This window comes from Amyelois transitella, chromosome 31, assembly GCF_032362555.1.
Source record: "Amyelois transitella isolate CPQ chromosome 31, ilAmyTran1.1, whole genome shotgun sequence".
In the NCBI taxonomy this organism is placed as follows: domain Eukaryota; kingdom Metazoa; phylum Arthropoda; class Insecta; order Lepidoptera; family Pyralidae; genus Amyelois; species Amyelois transitella.
This window is the reverse complement of record NC_083534.1, coordinates 1,875,316-1,898,928: the sequence shown is the minus strand read 5'-3', so window position 1 is coordinate 1,898,928 and position 23,613 is coordinate 1,875,316. Positions and strand designations below refer to the sequence as shown.

At 37.6% G+C, this 23,613-nt stretch overlaps 5 protein-coding genes across 5 annotated transcripts; 2 read left to right on the top strand and 3 right to left on the bottom strand.

Annotated features, from left to right (window-relative positions):
- Positions 1-2,399: 2,399 nt before the first annotated feature.
- Positions 2,400-4,555, top strand: LOC106134042 (uncharacterized). Its single transcript, XM_060953369.1, has 2 exons — positions 2,400-2,852; positions 3,764-4,555. Exons 1-2 carry the CDS (start codon positions 2,400-2,402, stop codon positions 4,526-4,528), a joined length of 1,218 nt encoding a protein of 405 aa, XP_060809352.1. The 3' UTR covers positions 4,529-4,555.
- On the bottom strand, positions 2,846-4,855 carry LOC132903897 (uncharacterized). The gene is made up of 3 exons (XM_060953376.1): positions 4,740-4,855; positions 4,549-4,649; positions 2,846-3,726 (listed from the first exon to the last, which is right to left on the bottom strand). The coding sequence occupies exons 1-3, from the start codon at positions 4,840-4,842 to the stop codon at positions 2,986-2,988; spliced, it is 945 nt and encodes a 314-aa protein (XP_060809359.1). The 5' UTR covers positions 4,843-4,855; the 3' UTR covers positions 2,846-2,985.
- Positions 4,856-13,154: 8,299 nt separating this feature from the next.
- Positions 13,155-21,884, top strand: LOC132903893 (uncharacterized). The gene is made up of 4 exons (XM_060953372.1): positions 13,155-13,444; positions 14,286-15,473; positions 16,568-17,020; positions 17,957-21,884. Exons 1-2 carry the CDS (start codon positions 13,155-13,157, stop codon positions 15,166-15,168), a joined length of 1,173 nt encoding a protein of 390 aa, XP_060809355.1. The 3' UTR covers positions 15,169-15,473; positions 16,568-17,020; positions 17,957-21,884.
- On the bottom strand, positions 13,438-15,804 carry LOC106143086 (uncharacterized). The gene is made up of 2 exons (XM_013345058.2): positions 15,404-15,804; positions 13,438-14,153 (listed from the first exon to the last, which is right to left on the bottom strand). The coding sequence occupies exons 1-2, from the start codon at positions 15,573-15,575 to the stop codon at positions 13,459-13,461; spliced, it is 867 nt and encodes a 288-aa protein (XP_013200512.1). The 5' UTR covers positions 15,576-15,804; the 3' UTR covers positions 13,438-13,458.
- LOC132903903 (uncharacterized) lies at positions 17,022-19,464 on the bottom strand. Its single transcript, XM_060953383.1, has 2 exons — positions 19,293-19,464; positions 17,022-17,841 (listed from the first exon to the last, which is right to left on the bottom strand). The coding sequence occupies exons 1-2, from the start codon at positions 19,462-19,464 to the stop codon at positions 17,357-17,359; spliced, it is 657 nt and encodes a 218-aa protein (XP_060809366.1). The 3' UTR covers positions 17,022-17,356.
- Positions 21,885-23,613: the final 1,729 nt, after the last annotated feature.

Genomic DNA, 23,613 nt, shown 5'->3' with positions numbered 1-23,613 from the left:
GCTGTAACAAAATAATATAAATATAAAGAAAAATTGGTTGTTTCAGGTACTTGATTAGTGGCTGTTCATTTAGGACTATGAGTTCAAGCTTTCGGTTAGGCGAAAGTACCATCCGGTCGATATTAAAAGATGTGTGCAATGCGATTATAAATACAATGAAGGGGAAGTTCATGCCCACACCTACTACCGAAGACTGGAAAAGAATCGCAGATGGTTTCAATAAAAAATGGAATTTTCCAAACTGTATAGGTGCCATCGACGGCAAACATGTAAACATAATTGCCCCTCCTAGCAGCGGCTCGCTATTTTTTAATTATAAAAAACACTTCTCTATCGTCCTCATGGCTATCGTCGATGATAAACACAGATTTATAGCTGTCGATATAGGGGCCTATGGCAAGAATAGTGATGGCGGAATTTTGGCATCGTCAAGATTAGGAAGAGCGATTGAAATGAATACATTTAATATTCCAACTGCCACACCATTACCTGGTACTGAAATAATAATGCCACATGTTTTTGTAGCCGACGAAGCGTTTCCTTTAAAATGGAATTTATTGCGACCATATCCACGTTCAAGTGGCATTTCAGAAAAGGAAAGAATATACAATAATCGCTTATCGCGAGCTCGCAGAGTAGTTGAAAACGCGTTCGGCATCTTATATCAAAAATTTGGAATTTATAATAAGAATTTGCATTTACACCCAAAATATGTTGATATTGTGGTCTTTGCGACGTGTATTTTACACAATGTCATGCGGTGTTATAATATAACATCCGATGATGAACTCAACACAAGGCAGAGTTCGGCCAATAATGATGATGAACAGAGATTACTAAGTAATCTAAGTACAATTCCAGAAGATATAAGTGAATCTTCGGCATCTGCTTTTGAAACTCGTGATATGTTTGCAACTTATTTTCAATCTCCCGAAGGACGAGTTCCGTGGCAGCATTTAATATAGATCATGGATAATTAATATGTAATAATCGTAAGAAGTTGGTTATAATATTATTGGCTTATTAAGAATATTAAACAAGTTTCTATACTAAGGTGGGATTTTATTACTGATTACCTATATTAAATATACGTAAGGCACTTTATTATAACATACAGAAACCCAAACTAAAAATAAAATATATATATGACGTAGATTTAATATTTTATATCAGTAAATTCTGGGATTTTATATTACTGTATGTGAAAAAAACTAATTTTTACGATAAACCAAGATTTTTGGAGTGTCCAAGTAGAAAATCGTAGGTACTGTTAACTGTACAATAACCTACATACTTTTTGGATGTAACAGGTTGAATTAAATTTTCTCAACAATGTACTTTAATGAAATGACTTAAAAGTTTTAACATTATTTTTAATATCTATTAGAATCACACATATTTATTTGTTCGATAGTTGAATTTCTGTAGATTATGGCAAAATCAATAACTCAATACCAACACTGAAAACGTCACAAATAGAAATTAATTATGTTAATAGTATTTTATGCAATAGTTGTATAAGAGGGTTCAAAAATGGTGAGTGGCGTGGTGAGTGTTAATGCAACGTCGCATACAAAACTTTTTCTACGACTAGGGATTAAATATAACAAACACAGCAATACCGCATAATTAAGAGCGGGAAGTTGTATAGTCACATATGACAGTTAGTTTTTGCAAAATTCAATTGCAAAAAAGACTAGATCGACTTTTTTGCAATTGAATAAGACTAGCTTTTATATAGGTGTTCGGGACTATATAATTAACAGATAAATGTACCGGAGTAGAAAAAAATTCTTACCTGGTTGCGACAATACAATAGCGATTTCATTCCATGCCTTTTCCTTCTTATGTACGTCACTATATTTCGGATCACTAAGGTCGTATAGTAGCGGATGTTTTCGCACTTCTTCTATCAACTTTTCTTTCTGCATGATTTTCGAAAAATCACCGTGTACCGCCAAAGTGCACTCCGTCCTTCGATTCTATAGTGAATGATGGCGGGCGGGGGGAAGGCACGGGGCGGACGGGTGGGCTGGCAAATGGTTGCCCGTCACGCGTCAGTCGCAAACGCATAGTCGTTACGTGGACAACGTGTGGTCGTTGCGTGGACGACGTATGGTCATTGCGTGACAAACGTGTCGGGGTTGACCTCTAGTGTACGATGCGTAGGCCACTCGTTGTACACTACTTTATAATCATTTTTTGAAATTGAACCTTGAACATATGATACAGGGCTTTAATTTCAATAGGCGGGTCCACACAGAGCGAGCAGCCTCGCGAGGCATTTGCCGCGCGAGGAAACTGTCCCCGAACGAGCGCGGCAGCCTCGGTATCATCGCAAGGCTGCTGCGCGCGGCAAGCCCGAGCCGTTCGTTCGTTCAGTTGAGAGTTAAGACATCATGGCACCACACGTACGTGTTGCGGTGGCAGCTGTTGCTTTTATACTTATAAATAGGATTATAAAAAAGAGAAGACAAAAAAAACTTAAACGAAGACAATATTGGATCCAGACATTATACAAAAACAGATTATATAATGGAAAGGAATGTTATGGAAACGAACTGTACCAAGAATTGATTAATGATGGAGTGGAGAAAAATTTTGCACGCATTAATGCAGAGGAGTTGGATCTATTGTGTTCAAACTTGCAAAGCAAACTTCGGAGAAATGATACGAACTGGCGTCGAGCGATAACCGTGAGAGAAAAGCTACTTTTAACATTACGGTTCTTAGCGACAGGAGATTCTTATACCAGTTTGCAGTATCTCTTTCGCATTTCGAAACAATCTATATCGAAGATTGTTCCTGAAGTTTGTGATGCCATCATCGAACATTTAAAGGATTATGTAAAGGTAAGTGAAAGAAAAACAATATCTATTCAATTTAGTCCAATCACTTTAATTATAACTTTCACAGTAACTGCACACAAATAACAAAAAAAGAAAAAGAAAGAAAAGTGAAATCAATTTCAACGTGTCGCTCGCATTATGTTTTAGTATATTTAGGAGGCAGAGGGGGAGGAGGAATCTCTGATGGATTTTGAGAAGTCATTGGAGGGGAAGGGGGAGGAGGAATCTCTGATGGATTTTGAGAAGTCATTGGAGGGGAAGGGGGAGGAGGAATCTCTGATGGATTTTGAGAAGTCATTGGAGGGGAAGGGGGAAGTGGAATCTCTGATTGAATTGGAGAAGTCATCGGAAAGGAGGTAATTGCTGGTTGAGGAGGTAGTGGTGAGGGAGACATCGGATCGGTGTAAGATGAAGCATGACTGCTAGGATGTTGCATAGACCTAGCATAGTTCTGTGTATAATAGCCATATTGTTGATAAGCTCCTGTGTTGGCTTGAAATATTATTGCGCATATATCTTTTTTTACATGCGCCAGAGTTACTGGATCATAGTTTCTCAATTCGTTGGCTATGTATTGTCCAAATGCCGAATACGAGTCACAAGGCGGCTGTGGGGCTGGCTGTGGTTCTGCGCACTGCTGGAGAATCCTGAAAGCTTCGGAAAGAGTTTCGTCCGATAAATCGTCTGTGTCTTTCGCAGGTCTTTTTTTGCTTCGTTTTCTGGATCTCTGGTCTTGCGTTCCAACTCTAAATTGTGTGTTATTGGTGTCATCTTGTTGTTGCTGATTTTCCATAACTTGAATATTGTCGTTGTCAGGTGAAGGGTCTTGAGCGAGTTGAGTTGCGCTTACTGTTTCATCGTTAGTATCGGTTTCATTCTGTAAAATAATATATACTTTTTTATATCAATTTTAGGTGCCGGCTACAGAAAAAGAGTGGCTCGCAATTTCAAACGGTTTCCTTAATAAATGGAATTTCCCACATGCTGTAGCAGCGATGGATGGCAAGCATGTTGTTTTACAGTCTCCCATAAACAGTGGCAATGACTATGATAATTATAAATCATTTTCAAGTATAGTTTTGTTCGCCTTAGTAGATGAAAATTACAACTTTTTATATGTAAATGTTGGGAGTAAAGGACGGATTTCTGATGGAGGTGTCTTTAAAAATACAAAATTATATCAAAAACTTGAAAAAAGAGAACTTAACATCCCATCACCCACAATTTTGCAAATACCGTACTCTACCAAAGTACCATTTTATATATTAGGTGACAAAGCTTTTCAGCTGAATGAATACACCATGAGACCTTACGAGGGCAATCCAGAAAGAGGTTCAAAGGAAAGAATTTTTAATTATAGACTTTATAGAGTTTTGCGTAAACCAATGTTATTGGAACCGGAACAAGCAACAAAAGTGGTCTTAGCATCAATTCATTTGTATAACTATTTACGGAGAACATCCTCTAATAGCTTTGCAGCTCCTGGCTTTTTTGATGTGGTGGGAAATGACGGGGAAATGGTAGAAGGTAGTTGGCGAAATGAATCAGAACCAACATCATTATTACCAATTCAACAAATACCACGACGGGGAGCAAATAATGCTAAAGAGGTACGTGACCACCTAGCAAGACATTTTATTACGAATGGAACTGTCTCATGGCAAGATAACTATCAATAAGAAATATTATATGTACTTACATTTTCCATAGTATCCCGCGTGGTACCTGGCTCGTTCCTATCAGACATAAATGCAAAGGCATTATATGCAAACCAGCTGGATTTATAAACGTCATCACGACCTGGAAGATAAAAGTGACAAGTTTTTATAATAGTAGATAATAGTTCTTAGTAGTAAATGTGAAAGCAATTAATAAATATATACATCTTACCTGATCCTGTCAAACGACTTTTCTTTTCTCGTGATTTTTCCCGCCGGTAGGATCCCATCAACGACTCCATCTTCTTTTTTAAATCAGGAATGGGGATATTCATCTCGCGGCTAATATTTAACCAGGCATCTTCTCTAAGCCCTCTATTTGTATAATTAGGATCACTTGCATTCATGTGTGTCAGAATGGCGGGTGTACCTCACGGATTTTAATATCTGTTTTGGATTAAAAACGTACCTGATGTGTACCTCAGTGTACCTATCCTAAAAATCTGTGTACCTCCTTCTATGTAAAGATTTTTAATAAAATAGGTACACCCGCGGTCCTGACGTCAGGACCGCGGGTGTACTTCTAGTTAGCATATGTAGGTAAGTTAACTGTATATGTAGATTTGGTACCTCTTGTGTACCTGCAGAAACAAATATAAAATAAATAAAAAATATTAAGGGAGTTGAGAAAATGAAAAAAAAAAAATTTTGTTTCTTCGACGTTCTTTTTTATTTTATAAAAATAACTACAGTATTAATAACTAACAATATATGAAAATTTTTGGAACACGTATGGCAGTCATTTGGAGACGATGCTGTAGGATATGTCCAACTTCGTTGAGATGCAAAATTGTGCACAGTTAAGTGCAATATTTGCACGGAACATAAAGTTCGTAGTAAACCATATTCAGCCGCTATGGTAATTGAACTGAATTGAAGCCACATTTTCCGCATTGTTTTTAGGTGTTTTAATAGTTGTACTTTCACACTGCGGCACCGCACAATATTAATAAAATGTAGAATCCATATTATTACCACATAACTTCGAAATAATTATTCATTACATACAACTTCGACAATTTTTTGGAACACGTGACATCACAGCGGGCGTTTGACAGGTATCCGCGTTATAGTGTGCAAATTCAAAATGGAATTTTACATAAATTATTTTAAAGGTATTACTTGTAATCTTAATCTATATATATAAAAGCGAAAAACACTCACTTAGGAATTACGAAATCTACTGAGCCAATAAAGATGAAATTTGGCAGGAAAGTAGATTTTAATTAGGAGGGATCCACTAAGAAAGGATTTTTGGAAATTATATTCCTAAGGGGGTGAAATAGGGGTTGCAACTTTGTATGAAACTTCGTCATTTTTAGTGTTGGACGCATTAGATGTTATGTTGTTATGTTCGAATACAGTTATAAGATTTTAAAAATTGCATTTCTATCGCGGTGAAATGTATGTTGTATGAAATTTCGTCAATTTTAACGTCGGGCACATGAAATTTTAGAATTTTAGTTAGTATGAAATAATCATTAAAACATTGGATTTTGAAAACTGCATCTCAAGGGCGAAAAATAAGGGTTGGAAGTTTGTGTGAAACTTCGTTTTTTGATAGGCGTCGAAGTGCGAGAAGTCTTAAATATTGGTTAGTTAAAAATACGTATCAGTTACGGAAAGCAGGATGGCACTAAATAGGATAGGATAGGACTGGACGGGGCAGGACGGGACACAACAGGTTGGGACGAGACGGAACAGAACGAGAAAAGACGGGACAAGACGGGAGAAGCCATATGAATTTAAATCAAATATAATCTTAAAACAGTCCCGCACAATACGGGATTAAAAAATGGGTGAAATTTTATGGCGTATCCTTATAATCTAAAATACGTTTGCGCGGGCGAAGCCGCGGGCAAAAGTAACATTCCTAAAGCACAAAATTTATTTTTATGTAGGATTATAAAAATTATTTAAGTCCATACAGGATACATTCTGCAATCATACTTTTAGGGCTTTTTGTTACGTTATAACGAAGATCGTCATAACACTCCCATCGCTTGCCTCGGAAACAATGAGATCTATAGTGGCCAATACTCTTTATATTATTTGTTGTAGGACCCGTAGGTAAAAATTCAACGATACCAAGCAATGTATATGTTTTTTCATTTAATGTTACACTACGAGGCACATCATCTAAACATATACTTTCGGACTGATTTAACTCAAACAAAACAGTGTTGTGAAGTACATAACTGAATGCCCGTATTCCGTTGCAATCATTATGGCGACATTTAACAATATTTAAATCGTTGCATAATGAGTCTTGCGCAGATTTATTCAGGAGAGAAATATTTTCAGAAATATTTGTGTCTATAGGAAGAAATGCAATTTTTCTGCTGACATTTTTAAGTGAACAAGATTCGTTTGTACAAAATTCTATACGATCAGCACTGTATAAATCTTCCATTAATATTTTCTCGAAGATATATGTCACCGAACACTCACAATTAATGTGGGTTATATTATTGTTAGAAACTTTGTTGTCACAAAATTTGTCTAAAAATATTTCTGCTCGTTGTTTGTACAAATTTTGTTTCTTACTGTTTTTGTCTATCATAGCTTTAATAAATTGACAGTACATGTTATCGCTATTTAATATTGTAGTGCTCAAATTAAAACCATCAACACATCCAACAGCAATTATTTGAGAAACAGCATCGAATGCACATGTGTTAGTCACCATAACATCTTCAATACCAGTCCTTGTTCTACTTCCATTAAACAGTAATGGAATAATAGAATATTCTTCAGTAATCTTACGTTTTGATATGCTTCGTTTACCTAACCCCTTCCAATTTTCTACAAGAGAAGGATTTTCTGAGAAAATTGATTCATCTTTGAACTCTCTCTTAACTTTGTTTGATTTCTTGATCTGATCTCTGATATTCTTTCGTTGATATTTACTTTTTCTAATTGTTGATTGTGATGTATTTATCAATTCTGTTTTAGTCATTGCTGTTTTGACTTCACCAGCCAAAAATTCTGAATGAATTTTTAAAAACTCATCAACTCTCAATCTTTGGCTCTTTGTGGGGATACTGCAGAGGTATCTTTTTATCGTTTTAAAATAACTTTCTACGTTGGATGAAGTGGCCACGGTATTGGTGGAGTTATAAACATGCATCATTATATTCGACCATAGTGGGAGTTGACTAACTAAACGAGTTAATGTTCGTAAAAATGATGGCATATAATATAAGTTTTCATGACAATCGGGTTCATCATCATCATCCAGAGATACTAACAAGTTTATTTTTTCAATTTCATCTCTGTACCATTTAGGGACATTCGAAACTTCTTCTGTTTCAGATGATTTTACGAGTACATCTTTGAATGAACGATTCTCGCATGTAGTTTCATTAAAAATGGAATTCGCATTTGCTTCAGTTTGTTCTTTATTGGAAGTGATTGTGTCTATATCTTTGTTTGTGCGTATAATATTTCTGAGTGTGTTTAATGCAGTCTCGCACCTTGACTCTTTTTTTATGAATTTATTTTTTTTTTTTTTTTTCTCTTTATTTTTTTTTTACAGGGCTTTTTCCTTAATGGCATGTCAGCCCTATCGTACCCTAATTAAGAGATCTACTTCTGAGAAAATATAAACACAAACTCGTAAAATTTTCTTGCAACTATCGAGTTAGGTTTTGACAATATTGACTGGGCAAGTCCCACATCATTGTAGTTTAACATTAATTCTCTCACTAGTTGATCCCTTTCACACTTATATTTAATACAATCAATGAGTATATGTTGTACATCTTCTAAAACACCACATCTTTCACAGTTAGGAGTATCTGATTTTTTCATCATAAATTTAAACTTATTACATAAATAATGACCAGAACGAAGTCTAAATGCTACTTTAATTAAATTTCTACTAAGTTTTACATTACTAAACCAAGGCACTTGAGGAGGTTGACTCTGTAGCGTTTTATACCAAATTCCTTTCTCCAATGATCTACGGTTAAAATATTCTTTCCATAAATTGTAGGTAATATTTTTGAATTTAGAAAACTTTTCTACATAATCCGGTGAAATAGTAGTGCTAGAACCACTGGTCCTTGCTTCTTTTGCTAATGAGTCAACCTTCTCATTGCCCACCAAACCTATATGAGATGGAACCCATTGCAATCTTAACTCAACATCGGTTTGAACTACTTCATACAAAAGTGCCAAAATATCGTAGGCTATCGATATACCTCTGCTATTTCCAGAGGCGCATCGAGCCAGGTGTTGAAGCGCACTTTTGCTATCAGTGAAGATGACACATCTTTGTATACCCAGCCCTCTTATGTACGATACTGCCTTTAAAATTGCAATGAGTTCAACGGACATTATAGACAGACAGGGATCGACCTTAAAACCTTCAGAGAAATTGGTGGTGCAGTCGTAAAAAGCCGCACCTGCCCCTTCATCACTTTTCGACCCGTCAGTGAACAACATGTGCCATCCACGATATTTCTCTTGGATTTCATTCATTATTTCAAACTTGAGGACACTCGCGTCGTAAGACGCTTTTGCCTGTTTGACGGCTTTTAAATTAATCTCAATCTTGTACTCTATGCTTGAGACCCAAGTATTCAAAGTAAACATTTCCAGAGGAGCAGATGAATGGATAATCTCATGTTTGGTTTTTTCATAACATTCTACTAGCAGTGGTTTCTTTTTTTTCTTCCAGTATTTAAATTGACACAGAGTACTTAACTTATCAAGAAGGTTTACACTTTCGTTTTCTGAAATTGATTGAAATTTCAAACAATGTTTGTATGCCAACTGAACTCTTCTTTATGAATTTATGAAGACAAACTGTTATTACATCTGCGATCACGTCTTTTGAGCGGTCATAATTATCTAACGATTTAATGTACAGGATACATTTACAATAAAAGGCTTTCACTCGTGAGTCAACATTTTGAAGACAAGATAAATTATACACTGTTTTCGCGAAATGGCTAGTATCTAAACGAATATATGTTTCTTTTGGCGTTTTAGCGCCTGAATTTAGTTTATTGAACGATGAAGTTAAATAATCTTTCGTGGTCTCGTGACGAGTAAATGCCTTAACCGCTGCTCCAATTATAGCAGCAGAGTCGTCCACTATTACTTCATTGGGAGGGTTTTTTTTTTTGCCAAACAAGCTTTTAACCACATATTTATTGTATTCAAACTCTGATTTTCAGATAACATCTGCATAACAGGTACACTTTTTCCATTATTTACGTCATACAGTACTCCTGAATATAGAAATATGTGTTTTGTAATTATTTTTTCAGTTGACGGACCAGTCTCTTTTACAATACTGCCGGTGGCATCTAAACTTATAACAGTTGAATTTAATTTTGAATAGGATTCGTAATATCTCTCTTGAGCTGGTGACCAATAGTATAAATAAAAGGGGTACAAAGCAATATGCCTTATCAATTCATTGTAAGGAAATACTGTTGTCATACTCCACAAGGCCAAAATAGGATGATTATGATAGGAGTGACTCTGTTTATATTCATATTTTACTTGACGCAAACATCCCGCAGTTGGCAGTATTGATGGCTCAGTATCTCCAACAGACATAATTTCATCCGCTAATTTATTACGAACAATGATCGCAGATTCTTCGCTCTTCAAACTTTCAGAAAGTTCTCTTCGCTTAGCAGGGGACATTTTAATTTTTTTTGCGGGTATTTGATGATGACTACTGTCATAGTTAGTTAAAAACCCTTCACAAACTATGATTTTATCCGTTGGCCAATTGATTCGTATTTTAACATCCGCTTTGCATTGCACACAAGTTCCATAGCACGTAACTGTATCGCCATATTTAACGGAATGGTTTTTAAATGTCCAACTACAGGGTATTTTTGTTTTTTTCCAAATTTCTTCCCGTAGGAGATGAGCCCATTCATGTTTCGGTAAAACATATTTTTTTTGAGAAGTTTTGGACTTAGATTGTAATTTATTTCGTACAGTGTATTTTGTGATAGGTTGTATTTTTTCCCAGTGATACATATCAAGAGAAAATGTAAATACCTCATGTTTACTAGGGACCTCGTCTTCGTCTTTTAAAGCACCTTCAGTATCTGAAGCTAAGAAACTATTGCTCTTTGAATCACTATTATCTTCAGACAATAAACCAACACTTTCAGAATCAAAAAAATAATCATAGTTTCGTTTTAATGATATATACAATGCCTTTGTAGACATCTTGCCTTGTAAATCCTTACATATGTTATGAAATATCTTATCACAGGGTGAAGGCAAGTCATCTTTTAACATTAAATATTGTCTATATTTGACAAACGCTTGTTTTTGCTCTTGTAACGGTACACAACTTTGATTACCACGTTTCATTTTAATAAAATAAATATGACTTATTTTTAAAAACTTTTGCGCAAGCGAACAAAAATATCTCACCACGCGATCTATAAGATTGTCATAAAATCGTCGTCGAGGTTATGTAACATATTTTTTTAACTTAGAAACACAGTTTATATTGTTGTAGACAGTAAAGCAATTTAACATGTACTAGATTAAACATTGTAATAAAGAATCAAATGCACACTTAAAATTTTCTTTTTCTTTTTTTGTAACTGGCCAGTTATGACACATTCTGAACAAAACAGAAAAGAAGTTGCACAATACAAATTATAATTAACATATATCAACAACAAAATGTTTATGTATAAATGATCTAGTTCATTACTGCAGTATATACTTTCATGTAGGTATCCTTCAGAGGCAAGCAATGGGAGTGTTAGGACGATCTTCGTAATAATGTAAGAAAAAGCTCTATACGTATGATTTCAGAATGTGACCTTTATGGATTTAAATATTTTTTTGTAATATACATAAAAATATATTTTGTGATTTAGGAATGTAACAATTCTGTACCTATACATAAATGTATAATTACATACAGACAGAAACTAGGGTTATAGGATTATAAGAGTTCCGTTTTTTTTTATTTTTTTTTTTCATTTTCTCAGCTCCCTTAATATTTTTTATTTATTTTATATTTGTTTTTGCAGGTACACAAGAGGTACCAAATCTACATATACAGTTAACTTACCTACATATGCTAACTAGAAGTACACCCGCGGTCCTGACGTCAGGACCGCGGGTGTACCTATTTTATTAAAAATCTTTACATAGAAGGAGGTACATGTTGTTTTGACACATGGATGTTATGACAACTGGGCATTTTAACAATAGGATATTTTGACAAATGGACTTAATATCAGTTTGTCTTTTTAACAATTTGGTTTTAAGTCACCTGGATGTTCAGACCACTGGACATTTTAACAAAAGGACATTATTTCCTTGGCATTTTGACACATTGGACATTCTGCCCTTTGGGCCAACATACCCCGGATTGACAGATTTTTAGGATAGGTACACTGAGGTACACATCAGGTACGTTTTTAATCCAAAACAGATATTAAAATCCGTGAGGTACACCCGCCATTCTGACACACATCTTGCATTCCATAGCCAGGTGTTTACACCATAGAGAGATATTAATTTCAAACACTGATCTTTATCCATAATTATTAAGCTCGAGCGAGGCACGAAACAAAATACACGTGCGTCCAGAGTGCGCGCGGCAAACGACTGAGGCGCCTTTGAGCAAAACAAAAAGCCGACACTCGGTTGCTCGGACGCTCGGTCGCTCGCCCGCGGCGGTACACGCGATTTCCTCGGCCGAGGCACGTCTACATAGACCGAGCGGCCTCGCGCGGCAAATGCCTCGCGAGGCTGCTCGCTCTGTGTGGACCCGCCTATTACCGCATAATTAAGAGCGGGAAGTTGTATAGTCACATATGACAGTTAGTTTTTGCAAAATTCAATTGCAAAAAAGACTAGATCGACTTTTTTGCAATTGAATAAGACTAGCTTTTATATAGGTGTTCGGGACTATATAATTAACAGATAAATGTACCGGAGTAGAAAAAAATTCTTACCTGGTTGCGACAATACAATAGCGATTTCATTCCATGCCTTTTCCTTCTTATGTACGTCACTATATTTCGGATCACTAAGGTCGTATAGTAGCGGATGTTTTCGCACTTCTTCTATCAACTTTTCTTTCTGCATGATTTTCGAAAAATCACCGTGTACCGCCAAAGTGCACTCCGTCCTTCGATTCTATAGTGAATGATGGCGGGCGGGGGGAAGGCACGGGGCGGACGGGTGGGCTGGCAAATGGTTGCCCGTCACGCGTCAGTCGCAAACGCATAGTCGTTACGTGGACAACGTGTGGTCGTTGCGTGGACGACGTATGGTCATTGCGTGACAAACGTGTCGGGGTTGACCTCTAGTGTACGATGCGTAGGCCACTCGTTGTACACTACTTTATAATCATTTTTTGAAATTGAACCTTGAACATATGATACAGGGCTTTAATTTCAATGTCTAGCATAGAGTCGAGTCGCCGGTGAGTTGTTATAATGTGCGAAGACCTTAAGAGCTAGTTCAGACATGGCGGATTCCGCGCAGATGCAAATCGCGCGGTTCTAAACGCAAGTGTTCAGACAGGCGCGGATGTACATGCGGAGTGCCGTTATTCGCATAGGGTGACAGTCCAATCATGGAAGTCGAAGAAGCAATATGTGTGTACTTGTTGCTCCGTAAAAAAGAAAGAAAGAAGAAACGGCAGTATTGGGTGCATCCAATATTACGCGATCGGTTTACTCATGGTCAGTTTCAGACTTTATATCCAAAATTAAGAAGTTTTGAACCAAAATTCTTCAATTATTTGAGAATGTCGATAAATTCATTTGATGAATTATTAGAAATGATAAGTAAACAAATTGAATCTAATGATACCCATATGAGGTCAAGCGTGTCCCCAGAAGAAAAACTCGTGATCACATTAAGGTAAGATATTTATTTTATACGTCAGAATATATATTTTGTACTATAGAAGACTGTGAATCGTCAGTGCTATTGCATGATAAAGGCGATGGAGACTCTCCTGGTACTATTGTAGAATATCCAGTGAAATATCCTTGTGGGTTTGAATATTGTTGGTTTTGCCAAAATACTGCATTAGGCGTGTTTTGCTGGCTCGTGATATGAATAGGCGATGGTAATTTCTGCCCTTTCTGTATTACCTGGAGCAATTCAATTTTAGTAGCCAATCGTTTATTTTCTGGAACTTTCTTTAACTCTTTATACAATGACATGCAAAAAAGTTTATCATCATCATCTTGCTTTGACATACTTTCTTGTATCTGTCTTTGTATTTTATCTCTTGATTCAATACTATTTTCTAATATGTCAGCCAATCGCTCTTCTGAAGTAATTTTAGTTTTCTTCCTTTTATTGGGTACCGGTTGTATTTCACGTGCATTTACAAAATTATCTAGCTTTTGGTCAATGTTCCGAATTTCTTCATTTTTGGCTTCATCTATGTTTGTGATAGTTTCTTTGTTTTCTATCGTCTTCTGAAGAAAAGAAAGCCGGTCGAAATACATGTATTTTGAACCTTTACATGCACCAGAACCAGAAGGAATTGATTTGCCTTTCTTGAATTCCTTATTATAAGCATCACGGATGTTCTTCCATTTTTTTTGTAATAATACACCTGGAACAGAAATCACTATCTTTAACAAATATAAATACAGTAGCGGTTAGGTAATTCAAGACACTCATTATGCTTTAACTAGCGGACCCGGCAGACTTTCAAAACGATACAGATTAATATTTTATTTTTCAGATATCTGGGTACTGGTTGTTCCTTTGGAGAACTACATTACAACTTTCGTCTTGGCAAATCTACAATCACAGGAATTGTCCGTGAAGTATGTGAAGCTCTGTGGGAAAAAGTCACAAAAAACGTCATGCCTGAATCCAGCGAAGATATATGGAAGAAAATAGCTAAAGATTTTGAAAAATATGCAAATTTTCCCAATTGCATAGGCGCCATAGATGGCAAGCATATAAGGATTACAAAACCCAAAGATTCGGGTTCTTTGTATTATAATTACAAAACTTTTTTTTCCATAGTACTGTTGGCACTTTGTGATAGTAACTATTGTTTTACTTTCATAGATATCGGATCTTACGGAAAAAGTAGTGATTCTGCAATTTTTAAAAATTCAGCATTTTATAAAAGGTTAATAGAAAAGTCATTACACATACCAAAACCTAAACCAATATCTGAAACAGATCCTAAACCATTGCCATACGTCATAGTTGGCGATGAAGCGTTTGGTTTATCCGAAAATGTAATGCTACCCTATGCAGGTAAAGGGCTATCATACGAAAAAAAAATATTTAATTACAGGTTATCAAGAGCTCGACGTTTTATTGAATGCACTTTTGGAATTCTGGCAAACAAGTGGCGCATTTTTCATAGGCCTATAAACGTGAATATAGACTTTGCCGAAGACATAATAAAGGCCTGTTGCGTGCTACACAATTTTGTTAGAACTAGAGATGGTATACAGTATGAAGATACTTTACATACTGCGCCAATGAGTAATCTTATTACATTACATGCAGGAAGGGGTACACCATCATCATTAAACATTAGAGACAAATATGCTAATTACTTTGTGAATGAGGGTCGTGTAGAATGGCAAGACACGAAAATATGAAATTAAAATTGTTACAGTTCGCGCCAAATAACTAAACTCAAGATGGCGCGTCGCGTTGGTGGGTTGTACATATTACAGTTAATAGCTATACGTTACTGTGGCAACGTGATAGTTTTCCCGCGCTCGTTACGTACCGCCAAACAACGTTATACACATTTCAGTTATTTGGGGTGGACTGTCTATTACAAAACATGTAAACTACCCTGGTAAAATGTATAATTAAATGTCTACTGACCAAAAAGAACCTTCTTTTCCAAAGAATCCTCATTTTCTCCAAAAATCTCCACCAGCTCCTGCCAAGCTCCGTTTTTAATCGTTTTGTTAGAATATTCTGCACATTGGATGTTCCACAAAGCAGGTCTTTTTTCCACCTCATCGATGAATAGCTCGGTGTCGAAGCGATCCATTGTCACCGTCCGATACGCGCGGCTTCCGCGGAGCAACTGAACGCCCTCTAGGTACGTCAAGTAAATAAAACCGAGCGGCGACCGCGCGAATTCATTTTCTAGCGGTTGAGTGGCGGGAGCCGCGCGGATTGTCAATCCGTGCGGACAGGTATGAACGATTTGTAAGGCGCTAATGTAATTAGGATCCGCGCGGTTCAACCGCGCTGTTTGAAACCGCGCGGAATCCGCCGTGTCTGAACTAGCTCTAAGGGTTCATACAGACGAACTGCAAGTTGTAAACGTCAGAGTCTACTTCAGCCGTCGCCATCTGTCGACGGCAGCCGACGACGCGTCGGCGGCAGCAGTCAATACGTCGACGGCTGCCGCCGACAGGTGGCGATGTTTGCGGTTCTTGCGTGTTTCGTCCGCCATTTTGTCAGTCGACTGCAAATAGACGGAGAGTGCGCAAGCGTCACGCATCCACAAAATGAGCTACCTTAATGTCATGGCGAGTCTTTGCTCAGCTGGTATACTTTTCCGCATCACGGTGTCTTGGCGAGATATTGAGGCTTTCAAGATAGTTGTTAACTCATCAAAAGAAGCGATTGACATACGAAAGTAATTGAAAAATTTTTTTTCGTTCTCTCGTAAACGTGGATAGAGTGTATAAAAATCTCCCTCTTGTTCTCTATACATTAATATTTCTTTAACCCACACTGAACGTATCTTTCTTTTTCGTTGTTGTCGGCGACGGCGGCGGAGTAAAAGCAATAACAGTGTTTCTTCCTCGGAATCCATTTTGCAACTGGCTCCTATACCACGACTACTAGTACGCGGCATTCTAATACTGCAAACGTCGCCTGTCAACGGCAGCTGTTGCCGCCTATCGGCGGCAGCCGTCGACGTATTGACTGCTGCCGCCGACACGTCGACGGCTGCGGTGGTACCCTGCCGTCGACACCATGCCGTTCGTCTGTATGCGCTCTTCGATGTTGTCGGCGACGGCGGCGGAGTAAGGGTGAAGCCAGACGGGCGTAATTTTATAAGTTGTGAGTCGCAGAATTTCGGCCGCGTAAATTACGCCCAACCGAATTTCGGTTGAGCTGCCAGATGGACGTAATTTATTCAGTCGCTATCGAGTGTTGATACGGGGTGTTTGTGTCATCAAGTGCGATGGATCCATTGAAAATATTGTGTATTTACGAAGCATATTCAGAAGATACTGAAGATGATGCCAGAAAAAGAAGCTGGGTAAACCCACTCAATAGTGAGAGGCTGATATGTGGACAGTTCCATACATTATATGAACGTGTATGTGCAAATCCAGATATGTTTAAAAACTACTACCATATGCCATTACATGTTTTTCAAGAATTATTACATCACGTAAAACCTTTTATTACTAAATCGGACACAAATATGAGACTAGCCATCAGCCCAGAGGAAAGATTAATAATAACACTCAAGTAAGTTTTAAAGTATTTTAATTATTATTTTACTTAAATATAAAGATTAATGAACAAGCTGCACAGTATTCTATGTTTCATCATATTCATTTATTTCATTAGAGTGATATTCATTTGCCTGTGTTGTGTATCCTCTATTTACTGGTGTCGGGTAGTATTGATTACTGCTGTGGGAATCGGAAAAGGGTGATGAAAAATGAGGCCAATTTGATTGTGTGTGCTGTTCTGGAATTTGGTACTTGACTTTATTTAATGCTTTCATAAGTTCCATGCGAAATTCGAAATTCTGTTTTTCTGTCATTTTGGACATCTCCGGCAAAAAGACAATAAAAATAATCAATTAGGATCCTTATCATCATCATTATCAAACTTTTTGAGAAGAGATTCTTGAAACAGTGTCAGTGTTTGTTTTTTATTTTTTGTTCGGGATACAGATGTCTCGGGTTGCGATGGCACTGTCTGCTTTGACGTCGATGGCTGGTTTTCGTATACAGGTTTTTGCATTGACGCTGGCTGGCTGGTAGACGGTTGATACAGTGGTGAGTCTGCTTCTGTGGATCTGGATTGTTCATCAGGATCTTCATCGTCGTTGTTGCCAGTTATATTACTGTCATCGTTATCATTATCAGTGTTTTCAGGAGAAGTTACATTTGAAAATGAGTTCCTTGACTGTTTGGTAACTTTTAAAAACTGCAATAAATCAAAATACGGGCATGGTTTCTTCTTCTTTGCTGCGCTACCACTTCTTTCTTCATTTTCTTTTTTTTTTTCACGCGTGTAATAATCTCTTACGGTTTTCCATTTTTTTTGCAGAAAATGTACTGAAAAGCAAAAGATTAATTTTAATAGGATGATTATGTTATTGATTTATGTAATAAAATATAACTTTAGTGTTTTCAATTGTGTTCAATTAATTATTTTTACATTTTGTTTCAGGTATCTTGCCAAAGGTATTGATTTAAATACAATAAGTGAAGACTTCTTGATTGGGCGTTCTACTGCGTATGATATCGTCAAACATACCTGTATACAAATATGGAATGTACTTCAGCCTAATGAAATGCCAGAACCGAATGAATCTATTTGGAATTCGAACTCCGAGCTTTTTTATAAGAAAACTAATTTTCCAAATTGCGTTGGGGCAATAGATGGTAAACACGTCAGAATAAAATCACCTTCACACAGTGGTTCGAATTATTATAATTATAAGAAATACTTCTCCATCGTGTTAATGGCTGTGGCAGATGCAAACTGTTGTTTTACAACGATTAATGTTGGTGATTATGGAAAAGAATCCGATAACTCTATATTCAGAAAGTCTACATTAGGTCAAAAGTTTTTCAGAAATGATTTAAATTTACCGGAAGACAAAAATTTGCCCAATTACACAAACGAACCCCAACCTTTTGTTTTTGTTGGAGATGAGGCGTTTGGTTTACACAGAAATATGATGCGCCCATATCCTAACAGAAACCTAGATAGAAACAAACGTATTTTTAATTATCGTCTTAGTAGAGCGCGACGATGTGTAGAATGTGCTTTTGGCATATTAACAAATAAATGGAGGGTACTTCACTCTTCAATGCAAGTCAACCCTGACTTTGCCATTGATATAGTTAAAGCTACATGCGTTTTGCACAATTTCGTGCGAAGGAGAGTTGGGGCTAAGTTTGACGATGAGTTTTTGAAATGTCCTTTACAATGTATTCAACAAATTTCAAATGGAAGAAGGTCGTCGAGTTCTGCTATAGTCACCAGAGATTTTTTTAAAAATTACTTTGTTTGTGAAGTAGGAGCGTTACCCTGGCAAAATCGAATCAATTCTGTATTCTGATCTTTTACAATAAATTACTTATTGGTAATTTTAATATAGGATACAGCATATAGATACAGCCGGTATAGATATAATACAGGTGTTACAAAAATCACTGAAAAGGTGAGACACGTAAACAATAGTTTCATACAAAGAACTCGATGGCATAGTCAGAATTTACCAAATCACGAAAAAAAATTTGACTCTCCATACAAAATGCGATTAGCACTGGGACATTTTGTATGGGGAGGTAAATTGACCATGCCATCGAGTTCTGTGTATGAAACTATTGTGTACGTGTCTCACCATTTCAATGATTTTTATAACACCCTGTATATTAATAATATTTTAATGTTAATAAAAATATTTTGTACGTGTCTCACCATTTCAGTGATTTTTAAAGCAGCCTGTATATCAATAACATTTTAATGTTAATAAAAATATGGTAAAAATACTCACTTTTCTTTTCTTTGTCTTCGTTGCTCAAGTTGTTCCATTCTTCAAAACAATTCTCAGCGACCTCTTGCCATGCTTTCTGTTTCAAAAACTTGTCACTGTATGACTTTTCTGACAAATTCCATAAACATGGCCGTTGTTCCACTTCAAAAATCAATTTTTCCGTGTCGAACATTTTTCAGAACAGCGAGAAACTCCTACCTACGCATCCCGTAACGAACTGTCGCTGCGCTGCCCCGCTGACCGCTCTCCCCTCCCTCACCCGCTGCCCCGCTGACCGCTCTCCCCTCCCTCACCCCGACAGAAATTCGGTCGAGTTTATGCGCGTGAGTCGACAGACAACTCATTTTGCGTCGTCGTGTGGCGCAAACTGCACTTTTGTATGAAACCGAATGCAGCAGAAATTACGCGACCGAAAATACGCGACTCACAACTCATAAAATTACGCCCGTCTGGCTTCACCCTGTTAGTCTGTTACTATTATGTCTATATCGAATGATTAACTTCACTGTCTCTAAGGTAATCACTTCCCAGGTAATGTTTAGAAGGATTTAGTGTTCCAGTAAAACAACTCAATGCAGTTCACGAAAGCTTCGCTTATATTGGTACCGAAATTATAATTAGCACATACAGTACATAGAGAAAACGAAAGATAAAGTTCACATAACACAAATTACACAGAGTATAGAAGTACAGGTTATGTGTGTTGTGTTGGTCGGTAGGCCGACACGGGACGACTGGCTCTACTTAGCTATCGGCTACAGGAATGCTGATTTGGCGCAAATGCCTGAGTGTGTACACCCCTACATCACACCCCTCCTAAAATTTGTTACACAAAAATCGACAAATTTTACAATAGTTAAAAAAAAAAATGTTGTGTACAAGTCTCCACATCTGTTATTTCTATATTTGCGCTGAACTACGAATTAAATTATACAAAGCGATAGGATATCAACAATATGTTATGACTACAATTTTACAATGATCACAAGTTATTTATAATTTAGAATGCCAGGGTTTTAAGGACTTATCGCGACTACAAAAAAAAAAACGATACATAAAAAAAATGTCTTAAAATTACATAAACTTGAACGATTTCCAGACACAGGTGTAGGTAGCTTTACGCGATAATCACTCTGTGTTTACCTTTCTCTGCCTGCGCTGGTGATGATCGCTGTTCAATGGCTTCCTCCAAAGATACTGTCAATCGTTTATTCAACCAGTTCTTCGTACTTTTAGTGCATCTCGCGAAACAAAAATAAATGCAGCAAACCATACATAAAACTGTACCGACACTTATGCAGATCAAAATGACGTTAAAACTATCCATTTTTGACTTCATATCGTTGACTTGATTTATGTTGTTTTGCGTATAATTTACTTCCTCTAACTTAGTTGAATATTGACCCATGTTGAATGAATGTCTTTGAATAAAAAAATTGACTATTAGATATTTATTGCAGTAGTGAAACTGATCAAAGATGCGTTATGACTGTGACCGAAGAAAGTATCTTTGCGGAAGGAAAAAAAAATATCTGCCCTAAAATACTTACTATTTCTAAGTAAAACGTACGGGTTTTTTGATGACACGGCCGCTGCGTGAAACTCGCTGCGTTGCCGGGTCAGTCGCGATGCTAGGTTGCGACATCTGCTTACCCGTGTCGATAACTATACTTGGCGCCTGTGTTTGCACGTCTGAGCTATTAATTAAGTATGCCGGTTTCAATCTATCTATCGAAATTACTGAACGGCGATTTGGTAGTTGAATTTCGAATGTTTTTTCGTTCCTCCTAATTACCTTAAATGGCCCATCGTATGGAGCTTTCAAAGGCTTTCTCACCGTATCATCTCTAACAAAAACATGTGTGCATGACTTAAGATCCGGATGCACAAACCATTTGCGATTATCCCGATGAGTGTTTGAAATTGGCCGTAATTTATCAATTGACTGACGAATATTTTCTATATACGTATACGAGTCGTCAAGTATAGTTTCCGACGAGCTAAAAAAATCATTTGGAAGCCTTAGTGTTTTTCCAAAAGTATACTCAGCTGCGCTTATGCCGTTTTCGCTGCGCCCTACTGCGCGTAAACCATACAGCACTGTCGAAAGCTCGTCAACCCAAGATTGATTGGTTAAACGAGACATCAGTGACGCTTTTAAACTGCGATGCCAACGCTCGACAAGGCCGTTAGCCTGCGCGTGGTAGCTGGTTGTTCTTATCCTGTTAATGCCTAAAACTTTAAGCAAATCTGCAAATAGTTGACTTTCAAACTGTCGACCCTGGTCCGTCGTAAGTCGGACCGGGCATCCATACCTGGTTATCCAGTTGTCGTAGATGACTCTGGCGACCGTCTCTGCTGTTATATCCTTGATTGGTATAGCCTCAGGCCACCGTGTACCTCGGTCTATGATGGTTACACAGTACCTGTATCCGTCTGGTGATGTAGGTAATGGCCCTACTATGTCTACATGAATATGTTCAAAGCGTTGTGCATGCTGAAATGTGCCATACTCTGAAATCGTATGTCTGGTGATTTTCGCTTTTTGGCAACTGACACAATTTTTTGCCCATCTGCCTACGTCAATGTTCATGTTAGGCCAGAAAAATCTGTCCGATAGCATTTTACGCGTGGTGCGTATACTAGGATGACTAAGTTCATGTATGCTATCGAATGCTAAACGTCTGAACGCCTCCGTCAAATATGGTCTTATTTTTGAAGTTGAAATGTCGCAATACACCTCTTTTTTAACTGTGGGTAAAAGTATACGTTTGATTACAACATTATTACTACTTACGTTTCCTGCTTCATGCTGCGCTAGGTAGTTGTCAGATTTCTGCGACTCAGCTAGTTGCTCGTAATCGATGCTTGTGGGACAGGAAATAGTCGCGACGCGCGATAACGCGTCGGCGACCACGTTATCGCTGCCTGCTACGTGTCGTATGTCCGTTGTGAATTCGCTTATGAACAAAAGCTGCCTTGTTCGACGAGGTGTTTCTGACTCTGTACCTATTTTCGAAAAAACGTGTACCAATGGACGATGATCGGTATAGATCGTTAACGGCCTTCCCTCGAACAACTTACGAAAATGTTTGATGGCGAAATAAATCGCTAACAATTCTCTATCGTAAGTGCTGTAACGCTTTTGAGTATCTGATAGACGTTTAGAAAAATAGCCCAGGGGTCTCCACGCACCTTTGTCCAGTTGCTGTAGAACCCCTCCGGTACATGTGTCCGATGCATCTGTAAACAGTGCTAGCGTAGCGTCGCTGCTCGGGTGTGACAACGTGACCGCATTCTGTAACTGTAACTTACATTCTTGAAACGCTGCGTCAGCATCCGGCGTCCAGTTGATGGGAGATTTGTCGTTCTTTTTAGCGTTATGTAAATATTGAGATAAAATAGCTTGACTTTGAACCGCATGTGGAATATGTTTTCTATAGAAATTTATCATGCCTAAAAAACGTCGTAATTGGTTAACCTTAGTAGGTTTAGGAAAATCTGATATGGCTTGTACCTTGTCTTGTAGAGGTCGAATTCCTTGTGCCGAAACGTGAAAACCAACAAACTCTAGTTCCGATACTCCAAAACAACATTTAGACTGATTAATTGTTAATCCAAACTTGTTTAAACGCTCAAATAATAGTCGAAGATGTTCCCTATGTTCTGCCTCACTTGTACTTGCTATGATGACGTCATCGATAAAACTGAATACAAAATCCAACCCTTGTAAGACTGTATGATGCATGAACCTTTGGAAGGATTGCGCTGCATTTCGTAGTCCGAAGGTCATTCTCGTAAATTCGAAAAGTCCGAATGGGGTAATTATTGCTGTTTTCTCGATGTCGTCGTCATTAATGGGTATAAAATGATAAGATCGATTTACGTCGATACGTGAAAAAATTGTTTTACCTGCCAGGACGTAGGTGAAATCGTGCAGGCGCGGAATGGGATATCTGTCCGGTTTGGTGATGGCGTTTAGCTGCCGATAGTCACCACATGGCCGGATGTCTCCATTCTTTTTCGGGACGATATGCAGTGGGCTTGCCCACGCGCTCTTGGATGGCCTGCAAATACCTAATTCTACCATTAACTTAAATTCTTCTTTTACCTTCTGCAAACGATCTGGCGGTAACGGTCTTGCTCTAGCGTGAACCGGTGGTCCGGTTGTCTCGATGTAGTGCTTCTCTGAATGCTGTGGAGGTTCTTTAAAAGACATGGGTTTCGTTATGTCTGGAAAAAGTTTAAGTAAATCGTGATACGGATGATTTTCGGATAAAGTCGTGACAGATGCGTTAATACAACTTTGAACACTGGCAAT

Excerpts from the sequence above, each read along its gene's own strand:
- LOC106134042 (XM_060953369.1), top strand. The coding sequence starts at position 2,400 with ATGGCACCACACGTACGTGTTGCGGTGGCAGCTGTTGCTTTTATACTT. Across the intron at positions 2,853-3,763 it reads ATTTAAAGGATTATGTAAAG|GTGCCGGCTACAGAAAAAGA; the intron begins GTAAGTGAAAGA and ends TATCAATTTTAG.
- LOC132903897 (XM_060953376.1), bottom strand. The coding sequence starts at position 4,842 with ATGAATATCCCCATTCCTGATTTAAAAAAGAAGATGGAGTCGTTGATG. Across the intron at positions 4,650-4,739 it reads AAGTCGTTTGACAGGATCAG|GTCGTGATGACGTTTATAAA; the intron begins GTAAGATGTATA and ends TTTATCTTCCAG. Across the intron at positions 3,727-4,548 it reads CGCGGGATACTATGGAAAAT|AATGAAACCGATACTAACGA; the intron begins GTAAGTACATAT and ends ATTATTTTACAG.
- LOC132903893 (XM_060953372.1), top strand. The coding sequence starts at position 13,155 with ATGGAAGTCGAAGAAGCAATATGTGTGTACTTGTTGCTCCGTAAAAAA. Across the intron at positions 13,445-14,285 it reads AAACTCGTGATCACATTAAG|ATATCTGGGTACTGGTTGTT; the intron begins GTAAGATATTTA and ends TTTATTTTTCAG.
- LOC106143086 (XM_013345058.2), bottom strand. The coding sequence starts at position 15,575 with ATGGATCGCTTCGACACCGAGCTATTCATCGATGAGGTGGAAAAAAGA. Across the intron at positions 14,154-15,403 it reads GGAAAAGAAGGTTCTTTTTG|GTGTATTATTACAAAAAAAA; the intron begins GTCAGTAGACAT and ends TTTCTGTTCCAG.
- LOC132903903 (XM_060953383.1), bottom strand. The coding sequence starts at position 19,464 with ATGTTCGACACGGAAAAATTGATTTTTGAAGTGGAACAACGGCCATGT. Across the intron at positions 17,842-19,292 it reads CGAAGACAAAGAAAAGAAAA|TACATTTTCTGCAAAAAAAA; the intron begins GTGAGTATTTTT and ends TTTGCTTTTCAG.